General features: G+C 39.6%; 1 protein-coding gene across 2 annotated transcripts in view; it reads left to right on the top strand.

Annotated features, from left to right (window-relative positions):
* RORB (RAR related orphan receptor B) overlaps nucleotides 1-13302 on the top strand; it is a 187130-nt gene that overhangs the window by 101554 nt on the left and 72274 nt on the right. Inside the window, exon 1 of one of the 2 annotated variants that reach the window (XM_024555515.3) lies at nucleotides 12721-12826. The exons of the other annotated variant lie outside the window; for it this stretch is intronic. Coding sequence (XP_024411283.1) covers nucleotides 12787-12826 — 40 coding nt within the window. The 5' untranslated portion in view covers nucleotides 12721-12786. Of the gene's footprint in view, nucleotides 1-12720; nucleotides 12827-13302 lie in introns of those variants that run through there. 2 annotated transcript variants of the gene reach the window in all.

The raw sequence follows: 13302 nt of genomic DNA, 5'->3' as shown, positions 1-13302 counted from the left end.
CATGGAAATGTACATAAAAATGTGCCATAGAAAGTATTATCATTGCTGTTATTGCTGTTGTAATTGTGTAAGAATAATAATGTTTATAACACTCTCTCATAGTAATAGGCAACTGCTGGCTGGATAGCCAGTGAGTATAAACAAGCACTGGCCCAGGTGTGTGTTTGGTAAGAATTTATTGCAGGATCAATCGGTATGCTTAATTTTCCCTGTCATGGAATTACAGGGAGTAAGACCCAGCTTGTGAGATGCGGTGCCCAGGGAGGTAGACGTGCGCATGAGAAGGGAGACAGCTTTCTTCACATACGATAATGCAGTTCCAGATACGCAACCCTAAAACATATGCATCTGCAGTGGTGGGTCTCCGGGAAGATTCCCAGCCTCCAGCAATGAGGACACTGCAGGTACCCTGCACACGTGGCACTGTGGCTCTTTTCTGACAGAGCGGCAGCACGCTCAGCTACGGGGTGGGCAGTTTTCTTGCTGAATAGTGACCACCATGTGCTGACAACTTTCTAAGTACCAAGAATGGGCCTGCTACTTCACACAGGATTTCATTTCATCCTTTTGACAACCCTGTAAGATAAGAATCATCCCACTTGTTTGATAGCTGGGGGAACTGAGATGCAGAGAGGTCGATCGTCTTGACTCAGGATGCATGTCTTGAGTGGACTTGAACACAAGCACAGATCCAAAGCCTGTGCCGCAAATCAGTGTTTCTCAAACTGAGATCCTTGGTTCACTGGGAGGGCCATGAATTCCTCCAGACCACCCTTGTTTTTCAGTTCTTACCCTAGAAAAATAACAATTCTATGGCATTTCCTTTTCACATAGCACGAAGGACAAATTCACTAGTAATTCACTTAGTACGTTGCAAGGTGTTAATAAAATACCGATTTCAGAAACTAAAATTAACATGTTACGAAATAGTTTACAGATGTCTCTAATTCACTATTCTGTGAAGAATTCAGACCAAGATCATGGCGCCAGCATGGTCAGGTCCTGCAGAGGTTGCTCTTCTGTGTTGTAGACTACAGGCTTCTTATTGTGTTCTTACCTGCAGAGAGAGACAGAGCTAGCTCTCAGGCCTCTCCTTATAAGGACACTAATCCCATTCACAAGGGCTCCACCCTCATGACCCAATTACCTCCGAAAGGCCCCACCTCCTAATACTAGCACATTGGAGGTTAGGATTTTAACATACACATTTTGGGGAGACACAAACATTCAGTCCATTGCAAAGAGTTTATTCTGTTCCATGTTGACAAAACAGAGCATGCAGTGGGAGCTTAAGCACACAGCGTTATTTTGTTTTTCTCATATTGCCATAATTTCCATAGGATGAGATCCTTTTTCAAAAAACTCCCCATTGTTATTTTCTGAAGTAATGATCTAGAATATCAAATAAGGCAGGATGCATCCAATGCTGCTGGTTAGCGCTGCCTTAATTTCCCTGGGGATTTATTTTTTGAGTAAATATTATTTTAATCCTTTCCTGTCTTAAGGTATCCTAACGATTGCGTCTTTTTCATACCCTAAGCAATATAAACTCCTCAGCAAGGTGATTTAGTCTCTCTTCAGAAAATCAGAATAAGCACTTTTCTGAAACATACCTAAGGCAGCTGCTTCTCCAACACAGCACCCATCAACTGCCTTTAGCAAACAAAAGATAATTTTTAGATCCCGAGCTTTAACTCTTCCTGGACCTGAGTTACAAGGGCATCGGCAAGTTGGGTTATTCACTCTAGGAGTGTTTCTGTTAGAGTTGAAGATACATGTTGTCCTTTATTTATTGAAATCTTCCTGCCGCACTCATGCACAACTCATCTGAAAAGTTTTTTAGCGGATGGGATACCGTTTTTAATTTTCAATAATAAGACAATAATTCAATGTTTATTCCTCCAGATCATCCAGTTATTACTTGTTAGTAACTGTGGTGGTGTTAAATAACAATTATTTCTACTTGGTGATTTTATCTCAGCCCAAGTGGGACATAATTGTCTAAATAGGGTAGGAAAAGTAGTCTTTTAAGTCTCTGATTTGGCATTTATCACTGCAAACTCCCCAGACTTTGTTGACCCCAAAGCAGCTGTACTTTGATAATCTTTCTAAGAGGTCTGACCATGACCTGAGTTTACCATTTAACAGTGCTTGAAACAGTGACTTGAACACCTAATAAGTTTTAAGAAGAAAGAACAAAATATAAATGAAATAGAAGGGCCGATGCTACTATATTCACTAAATTGTATCCACATGCAGCATTTTACCCTTCGTTCTGACAAAATAGGGAAAGCCTGCAAGTTTTATACAGCAACCCTTTAATCCTAGGAAGCAAAGGGAGAAAGCATCATAAACATGTGTTTTCCTTTCTTCCTCCTTTCTTTCTTCAGGGAAACTGAAATTTAAGTTTAAATCTTTCATTCAGTCCTAAATGAAGTATAACAGTCCACATGAAGTATAACAAAGGTACTAGTGATAGGAAGTACAAATAGTAATGATGTAATCATTATGAAGTAATAATTATTTTCTTATTCAGACACATATTTATGACAGGTAGTCAGATTTCATGAGGGTTAAGAGGATTGCAGATCAACTCTAGAACCCAAAATTCATGACACTATTGGTTGGTAAGTGACCCCCAAAGGGAGCACGGGTGGATTGTTAAACCCAGCAACAGCGGTATGTTCGATGTTCCACAGCAGGGCAGTCTGTCCACCACGGCAGTCACCAAATTGCCCCCAGCGAGGATGTAACCAGTGTCTGTCTGCCCCTTAGAAATACAGGGGGGATGCCTGTGTCATAGCATTTTGTCCTTGTTTGAGGGATCAGCTGTCCCTGCTGAAGCTGCAGGGGCTGGAAACACAGGACTTCCGGACTTCTTCAAAGTGGCAAAACAAACAAACTCAATCCTTAGTAAAAAGTATGTGTTTCTCGAATTACTCCTAAAAGTTGCTCACTTTTGTGAACAGGTCTATAACATCTTGCATCTAATTTAGATTATGGGCTTAAATGCCAAAATGGACATGATCAAGGCCATTGTTCTAACTTTAACAGTCATTAGAATCAGCTGGAGGGCTTCTTAAAACACAGATGGCTGTCATTTTTACTGTTCCTATTTTTTATCTTCTTTTTCTTAGATAAATCCCTTTAACATTTCATATAATAAGGGCTTGGTGATGATGAACTCCTTTAACTTGACCTTATCTGGGAAGCACTTTATCTGCCCTTCCATTCTAAATGATAGCTTTGCTGGATACAGTAATCTTGGATGTAGGTCCTTGCCTTTCATGACTTTGAATACTTCTTGCCAGTCCCTTCTTGCCTGTAAGGTCTCTTTTGAGAAAAAAAATATGAACAGTAAAAATGACAGCAAGCTCACAGTTATTAACAACCACACCTAAAACAAAAGCAAACTAAGCAAACAACTAGAACAGGAACAGAACCACAGAAATGGAGATCATATGAAGGGTTATCAACAGGGGAGTGGGAAGGGGAGAGAGGGGGGAAAGGTACAGAGAATAAGTAGCATAAATGGTAGGTAGAAAATAGACAGGAGGAGGGTAAGAATAGTGTAGGAAATGTAGAAGCCAAAGAACTTATAAGTATGACCCGTGGACATGAACTATAGGGGGGGAATGTGGAAGGGAGGGGGTGGGCAGGATGGAGTGGAGTGAAGGGGAGGAAATGGGACAACTGTAATAACATAATCAACAAATATATTTTTTAAAAAACACAGATGGCTGTAATGTGCACTCCCAGTGTTTCTGGACCACAGCTCAGGAGGTCTGAGGTGGTCCAGAGAAATCGCACATCTAGCCAGTAGGTGGAGCAGGTGGTGATTCCAGTGTTGCTCCTCTGCGGTCCAGCCACTGAGATGACCACTTTAGGTTCCATTCCTTAGCCCTGTTGTGCCTCAGTTTCTCCACTAGTTACTTGAGAGTACAAACACCTACTTCCCAAAGTTGTTGTGAGAAATAAATGAGGTCATACATTAAAGCTTTTACCACAGAGCCTGGCGTATACTAAGTTCTCAATCCATGCTGTTATTACTGTTTAATTCTGTGGACCCTGTAGGAGTCTGCAAATGAAAACAGTAAATGGCTTGGTATATTTGCCTTTGATCACTTCTCAGGATTTTCTGCTTTTAACTTTAGATCAAACTAAACTCCTCTTTCCACTTCTGAGTTATAAATGAAAGATTTTGTTTCTCAAGGATCCTAGATCTACATTTAGTTTGGCGACATGTGATTTGTTTATGTGGTATTTTTCATTTGTTTCTCATTCTGTTCAGTAGAATATTGACAGGTTTGGTTGGCTGTAAGATGCCATAAGATGTTCCAGGATGAGTGAGGGGGAAAACACTGTGCCCAGTTCTGCGTTACAAGATACTTCAGGGACCGATTTCTTTCTACTAATGCAAACTTGCACACAGACAATGCTACCATTCTTGGGCTTTCTACACTTCTAAGTAAATTTACTGTATCTGGTTGTCTCTTGGTGAATATGTTCCTTAGAAGATACAAGATGAGAAACTCAACTCTTTTGTTGAGTTTGTTTAGTACTAATGACTGTACCCTAAATTGTTTCTGACAGAATTGCCTGGTTCTCATGTAAAACAGGATATGTTGTTGGTGCCTTTATACAGAAAGAAAAAAAAAAGAAAGAATTTAATCAATGGCAATAAATGACAGAGCCTAGAGATCTAGGGTTTTAAAAAAATCACTGGTGCTTATAAAAGGAAAAATGCTTCTTTTTATTTGATTACCCCAAAGGAAGAAGACCAGACTCTTGAGAAGTGGAAATGGTTTTGCTGGTAAATTCCGAGCTTACATGAAGCCCATGTAAGACTGTGTCATCCCATAGGTCCCGGGTGCAGCAGCTTATTGTCATGTGCCCTAGATTGAAACAATCAAAGCTCATCCTGCGATGTTGCATAATCAGCATCCTGTGATGGCACACATGCAAAATTACTGCTCTCTCCCATGGCACCGGATAATAGTGATCTTACTATGCAGGCTTATGAAGGGCCTTACCTGAAGCCAACTTCCAAGTCAAGCTAACTTGGCGAATATTCTTATGGTATCAATCTCTTTGCATATGTTTGAAAGTAGTGTCCCCCCTACTCAGAAGAATGACTTTCAGAATGAAAGGAAGTGCAAGAGTCAATAATGCAGAGTTGATGTTCACCACCACATAGAAGGTTGCGAGGATGAAGCCTGCCACTTTACATAAGCAGAAGCCTCCAGATAAATGATAGACACATTGGGGATTATAGACTCTTCCTTCCTTGATGTAATCTTTGAGATTCCTGGTGAACTGAAAAGATTCCAGAAGATTAGAAATAACTGAAAAGTCCCACAGACAACGATGAATTGTCTGTAGATAAGTATTTATATTTTATATATATGTACACATAGGTATACATACATACATATATGTGCACTATAGACAATAACAAGACCTTGGAACAAATTGGAGACTAGAGCCACCTGACTGGGGAGGTAAAACAGTGTCACTGGCAGTCATTGTCAGCACGATAGGAATTAAGTAATGACAAACTAATCCCAAACACTGTTTGATAGTGTTTTATTATACTGATAAGACCAATGGGACAACAGAGGCATAGTATTTTTGCTTCAGCAAGGATGGCGGGCATACTACAGACATGTGGGCCAGAGGAAGTCAAAATTGAATGAATAGCAAAAGAATGCAATAAGATTGATTGTCTTGGAAGGTGATAAATGAGAACTAGGGAAATCTCTTACCTTCCTGCACAGTAGGCTTACACTCAGGTAATAGTGGTCTTATTATATACAAGCTCATAAAGGACCTTAAGGGAAGATATTTAACTCAGTTACTAAGATACTGTATGCTCTCTACAAACATGTACTTGCTGAATGAGCAAATGTCAAACTCAACAAGTGTTGTGCTTCAGTCACTTCTTAATGTTCAAATCTTAACTCTGAAAAAGTTTGTATTGCTGCATAACTAAACACTCTTGAGTTAACGCTTGCTTAATGTCCAAAATGTGAAAGGCAAAACAGTGGAGACAATAAAAAATCAGTGATTATTGGGGGAAGTGTGAGGGGGGAGACAAATGAAGCACGTAGAATTTTTAGGGCAGTGAAAATATTCTGTATGATATTGTAATGACTGATACATGTCATCATACATTTATCCAAACCCATGCAACATACGCCACCAAGAGTGAACACTAATGTAAACTATGGACTCAGGGCGATTATGATGTGTCAGTGTAGATTCACCCTTGTTTAAAAAATGTACCATTCTGGTGAGTGATGATGATAACGGGGTGGGGGGGGGGACTATGCATGTGTGTGAGTAGAACACATGTGGAAAATCTCTTTCTCTCAATTTTGTTGTAAAATTGCCCTAAAACTTAAATTAAAAAAATATATATTTAGCACTTAGTAATGTAAATAAAAATTACTTGTTTCCCCAAATCTACCTTACATATTTTATCAACCTCACAATTTATAAAATGGAATGAATCCATTTTACATGATACTGGGAATTTATTCCTGTTAATTTTCTTAAAGTTTAAAACCTATGTTAGAAGGAAGATTTAGGAATGTCTTAGTAAATGCGCAACCAAGGCTCAAGATTTCTGCCATTTGAATAAGAACATTACTAGTCTCTTTGTTTTCCATTTTATTGTCTATATAACTTTCCTTGAGTGGAAAATAAGTACAAGCACTGTTGGAAAAATGCTTGGAAATATATATGGTTTTTATAACATAAGTTTGGACCAAAGTTCAAGTATTTGCAAGCTCAGTCACCAGCGTAAGTTAGCTATTGATTAAGGCCATGATCACTACTCTACACTGCATCAAAATTAAGCTGCTTAAGTTTCTTACGTGGATCGTACAAGATAAGTGTCTTCCAGGGTATATTTGGCAATATTTGAAAATATTTCTAGTTGTCACAACTAGTGGATAGAAACCAAAGATGTTTACAGTTTTGCTGTTTAGCAATGACATAAATGATGCATTTACAAAACCACCAACAGATTAACCCATCTTTAGCCTTCTGGAGAATGTATAGTTTTGACAACATTAACATATTTAATTTTACTAAGCACCCATCAGAAACTGAATCTTTCAAATGCAGTTTTGACAGAATGTTACTGTGACCAGAGAAACCCTTTTCACTCTGCTTGTCAATTCAAAGGAGGTTGCGCCGTTCAAAGTCCACATGCGTGAAAGCGAGGACTGTGCCCAACTCTGTTTCCCACTATGCTCTCATCGACTCTCACTGAGTGCCTTCTGTATACCAGGTTATTGGCTCATAAGCTTCCACATATATTATCTAATATAATTTTTATAACAAATACAGAAATTAGTCATTGTTTCCCCTACTTTACAAAGGGGGAAACAGTGGTTCTGAGAGGTTGTCACTTCCTGAAAGTGCAGAGCTAGAAAAGGGTGGAAGCAAAACGTTGTTCTGATTCTGACATTCCCTTGATCTTTTCCTACACCAGCTGTAGACCCCAAAATGCATATGAGTATTTAGTCATTCTGATTCACTACTCAGCAAAGAAGTTGATGAATGGATACAGCACTTCTTTGTAAAGACTTTAAAAGAAAGGTTTTCCCAGGGGTATGGAATCAACCTAAGACTACCTATCTGTCTATCATCTATAAAGGATAGCCAACATTTACTGAACAGGGACTCTCTTAATCTGTTAAGGCTGCTATAACAAAGTGCCATAGACTGGATGGCTTATAGACAACAGACATGTATTTCCATCTCACAGTTCTGGAGGCTGGAAGTCCAAGATCAGGATACCAGCACGGTCAGGCTCTGGCAAGAGCCCTCTTCAAGGTTGCTGACTGCTGACTTCTCATTATACCCTCACCTGGAGAAAAGAGACCCAGAAAACTCTCTGGGGTTCTTTTACGAGGGCACTAATTCTATTCATGTGCTCTACTCTTATGACCTAATCACCTCCCAAAGGTCCATCTCTTAATACCGTCACATTGGGAGTTAAAAATCTCAACATATGAATTTGGAGGGACATAAACATTCAGTCCATAATATTTACCATGCTGCAGATACTGATCTCAGTGCTTTATTTGCATTTTTCTTTTATTTTTCAAATGACATAACTGAACTTTATGAAATGGGTATGACTGTTACCTCCATTTCACAGGCGCAGAGGAACAGAGGGGTTGAACACCTTGCTCTAATCATACAGCTGTTACATAGCAAAGCCTGAATTTCTGTCCAAGCGCTGAAACTCTAGAAAAACTGGAGTTGTCAACTGGGGGCTGCTTCTTCCCCCAAGGACACATTTGCTAATATTCAGAAACCTTTTCGGTTTTTACAGCTGGGGGTTGGGCGGTGACATGACCTCTGGTGGATAGAGGCCAAGGATATTCACAATGCACAGGACAGCTCCCCAGGAGAAAAATAATTATCAAGCCCCAAATATCATTAATGGGAAGGTTAGGAAACCCTTTTCTAGAACCTGCCTTTTAGCATTTCTCTGTACTTTTCTACCATTAAATTGGGGCAAAATCATGGAAAAAATAAATACGACATTTGGCATTACTGACGATTAACTGTTATCTACATTTAATCACACACCGTTTTATGGCAATATCGATTTATATATATTAATGAATTTATATATTTTTACATACAAATTAATTTATATATAAATATAAATTAATTCTGAAGTACAGAATAATATCCTGCTGTCATATAACAACAGGATATTATTCTGTACTTCAGAATTAATTTGGTGTTTTTTGTAAAATAAAAATCCCTGGTCTTCCAAACATTCTTACTAAATCAGTCATTCTAACTAAATTACTCTACATTCTCACTAAATTGGGAATGAGAAACTTTAAAACCTTGCTTTAAATTCTTCAACACTTCTGCCAGGTTGGTATTCTTATGGCCATTTTACGTACGATAAAACTGAGGCATCAGAAGATGGAATAATTTGTCCAGCCCGTACAACCAGTATGTGAGAGCTACAAATTAACTCCAGCTCCTCCTGACTGGAAGATCATGCTGTAAACCAGTGGCTCTGAAACACGAGTATGCAGCAGAACCATAGACTGCTGGACACCCCTCCCCCCAGTGCACGCACACACACACCAGTCTGATTCAGAAGGCCTTGGGTGGGACCCAGGAGTTTGCATTCCTAACAACTTCCCAGGTGATGCTTCGAATCAAGCTTTTCTGGGGAACTACACTTTGAGAACTGCAGTGCTAAACAGGGACACTCTCCCATAAAATTATCTTCCTTTTATGACACCTCTTTTTGTAAGAAGCTTCATCTCTCACCCTCAAATCTCAGCAGATTTTTCTTAAAGAACTTTTTGTGTCCCACTAGCTTACTGTCTTGTTATACCAAAGACAGTCTAAGTATCATGTTGGTATGACAAGCATAGCATGGCCCCTACCTACAGTGGAATGGGATCAAGGGAGAACCATCTCGGGGAGAAACCAACTCACTCTTGCCTTGTGATCATACTCCTAACCAGAGAAAAAGAAATCTACCAACTGGACAGAGGAAAGACCTAAACAAATAGGACAGTAGTCCAAAGTGGCAATTAACTCCCAGAGACGGGGGATGAGAGGAAAGGTACTTGATGAAGGGAAGACAGGAAATCAAGAGAAGCTTTTTGTTCCAACTTCCTTGTTTCTATACTAAGAACCAATTATGATTATATAAAGAGCCAAAAGAGGCAAGATCTGTTTTTTCTTAACGCTCTCTCATCTCCACTAAGTAGCAGCAAGCAAATAAGCCTATGTGCCCTGAAGATGAGCTATCAAGGTGAACACAAGCGAAAGGAAATGGTGGGAGTAGGTGGTGAGACTTGTCTGTGGTCCTCAGTGCGGCAGTCAGTCAGCAGGTCTACCCTCACCCACTGATTGACTCCCTACATTTTATTGACTCTCTGTGCTAGACACGGAGACACACAAAGAGAGGGTTTTTATCTATAAGGAGCTTAGAGCCAAGGTGGAAGGTAAGCATATAAAGAGGATTAATGAAGAACACCAGGACCAAAAGAGCGGTGGGGACATAGGAGCCCAGGGTAGTCGCTGTGGATGGAGAGTCAGGGGACGCTTTGCAGAGATGGTAAGAGTTGAGTGGGTTTTCGAAAATAGGTCAGATATGTGTAGTTGAAGCAAAGTAGAGCGAGGGCTTCACTAGGGCCACAGAGGAGAGAGAAGTGAAAAAAAGGCAGAGAAGTGAGGAATTAGGGGCAGAATTTGAAGGGAGGTGGATGCCTTTGGCCCTGGACACAGGGTGAATACCTGAAGATAAAGCTGCCCCAGGCTGTGAAAAGCCAGACTAAGGAGGAGGTCAGGTTTATCTTGTGCATCATGGAAGGCTGAAACATTTTAGAGAAGAAAAGTCATATGATAAAACTAGAACTCTAGGAAAATCCCATCCATTTTTTCCTTCTTTTCTGACCATGTGCCCTCTTATGGGCTGGGCCCCCCACCCCATGCATGTTCTCCTATCTCCAACCCTGCCCTTTGTTTCTAGGGGAGCGAGCATGCTCTGGGCATCCGGATGCCAGTGAGTCTGTTGTGATGTTCTTGGTACCCACTTCCTCTGGCCAGAGCAGGAGCTGGATATTTTTCAAGGCTTGGGAGGCATGAGGTGATAAAACTTTCAAATCCTAAGATTTGGTATCCAGCACCCTATGAATGGTGCCTATAAATTTCATGCCACTCAAGTTGGTATTTCATCCCCTTTACATAGTTCACACAGAACAATTCTGTGTCCTGATTGTAATTATAATACATTAAATATCTGGTATCCCCCAAATCTGTTTACTTTCTGACCAAAGAGAGCTTTTAAATGACTTTCCTATTCCTCATTATCAAAAAGAGTACTTCTAAAAGTATTATTTCTAGTATTATACACTAAACTGACAATCATGGTGGAAAAACCTAAATAGAATTAAATTTATAGGTTTTTAATACACATGGACTGTGAGCTCCATAATAGTTATTTTTCAGTGCCTAGTACAAATAGTATTAATTATTAATTTGTTAATTAATTGTATTGACTGAATAAACAAATGATAACCAGAGTCAACAGCCAAAACGCCTGTGTTGGAGACAAGCAAAGGTGGGCAGATTCATTTTCCAGTGTATTTACTGAATTTCCCATAGGGCCAGGCTCTGTGCTAAAGACTTTCATATTACTCCTGACGCAATTCTAGTGGGTAGGTGATATGATCTTAGAGATATGCACCCTGAGGCACAGAAAATGTTAAGGAATTCACCCAAGAACTCAAAACCAGATGTTCTCATTCAAAGTCAAAGGTTCTTAACTCAAGTTTTCCTCAAATTTGTCTATCACAGCAAACACCTGTGTGCTAAGTACTATCACTTTCCAGGCCCCATCTCAGAAGATTCTTACTCAGTAGTTGAGGGGCGGGAGCAGAAACCTGTACATTTAACACATGTTTCTGGTGATTCTGAGAAACCCCATTCCAAGGGTCTTCAGTCCTAGCTGCCCATTAGAACCGCTTTGGAAATGGTTAAAAACTCAAGATACCTTGACCCCACACCAAGCAAATCAGTGGGAGTAAGAAAGAAATCTCTGGGTATCACTATTTTTAAATCTTCCAGATTATTTCAATAGACATACACTTGGGCTCAGTTCTGCCATGCTGACACTTACACTTGACAGGTTTACCCAGCCTCCTCTAACCACCCATTCACCACTTGCCTTTGTTCCTATTGAAAAGTGGTTCTACTACAACGTGAGCCAGGAAAAGCAATGGTGCTTAAGAGAGGAGAGGAACAGAAGGGAAAACCATTTGTGACAAGGGATTAGTGAAGAGAAAAATGAAAGCTGTCAAAGGTGGTGGAGAGGTGAGGGGTGAGGATAAAGGTTTGAAATTCATCCTTGAAACAATTTAGTAACTCTAAGCAAAAGTTCAATAAAGCTGACACTCGTGAGTATTTTACTCTTGCATAAAGGTCATGTACTTTTCTCTGGAAGTCAAGGCAATTTTTACATAATCATATATTTAGCCTTGCTAGTGACCAGGGCTCAGGATCAGAAATTTCTGTCCGTGTGTGTTCATCATTTTTATTTTATGAGTGTGAGGCATGCTGAGAGAATGTAGTCACTTCAGACCTCAGGGTTGGGCCCAGGTGACCCACCTAGTACAAAGTCCCCAAACTTGTTCCCAGGCTTTGTCGCCACCGCAGCTGCAAGGTATGCATATTTTCTTTGACTATAAAATGTTCGTGTGCATAGACAACTTTGACCCAACATTTGGAAGGAGAAAACATAGGAATACATTTATGCAAGACCTCATCCCTGGGCCTCAATAGAGGGTCCAAAATAAATGGACCAAACTAATCTTGAAATACATGTTACATATTAATAATCACAGAGATGACTCTGTTACATGACATATGCCTATTCCAATGGGGTGAAATAAAGGAAGTGCAGAAATTTTCTGTGTCTGTCCAATTCTGGAGGGAAAAAGTGGTGTTTTTAAACTGCTGATTGTGATTTAGCAAATGCTGCACTTGTTTGTGAATAAGTAGTATCAAAAAGAAAAACCCGTATTCTCCCTCCGCCTTCCTTGCCTGGGCAGCCCTTCCACCCTTACTTAATGAAATGGAACAGTTGATGCCTTTAACTCCTCTTTCATTTAATCTCATTAATGCAGTCTGTTGAGATGCTAGTTGTGGGGTAACATAGGGGCAGTTGTCAGACTTCTAGTGAAAAGTGCAATATTTTTCAGTTAGACTTCTAATTGCAACGCCAAAATGTGTGAGAACGAGATCAAATCTAAAGCTGACGCCACCGGTGAGTTTTACATTTTCTTCTCTCCTAGCTGTATGAACTAGTCTCCAGGCAAGATAGTAATCATTTAGGAGCTCTCGGCAAAAATAAATTAATGGCTAGGTGTGGGAACAATGAAATATTTTCTGACTTTAGAATGTATATAATAAAAAGTCACTCTGGCTTTATTTTACACCTGAGAACATATTTACACATAAATATTGTCATATCTGGAAGTGAATTACCGAATGTATAAGCTTTGAGATCGGATTTAATGAGTCATCTGCCACATTACACTGACATGCAGTTAACAGTACGAACAACCCTTTGAAGCTTTGATTTTAGTCACTGGCATTGCTAACATTGTGATCATTCCAATGTTTCTAATTTTTTAAATTTAGTTTATAAATATATTATACCAGATAATTTTCTCATATGTAAGAAATCTATATTCAAAATAATTCTATTTTTTTGAATGATGTTAACAATGAGATGAATTG

This window comes from Desmodus rotundus, chromosome 1 (genome assembly GCF_022682495.2).
Source record: "Desmodus rotundus isolate HL8 chromosome 1, HLdesRot8A.1, whole genome shotgun sequence".
Taxonomy (NCBI): Eukaryota; Metazoa; Chordata; class Mammalia; order Chiroptera; family Phyllostomidae; genus Desmodus; species Desmodus rotundus.
The sequence above is the reverse complement of the archived record's forward strand: the minus strand, read 5'-3'. Positions and strand labels throughout refer to the sequence as shown.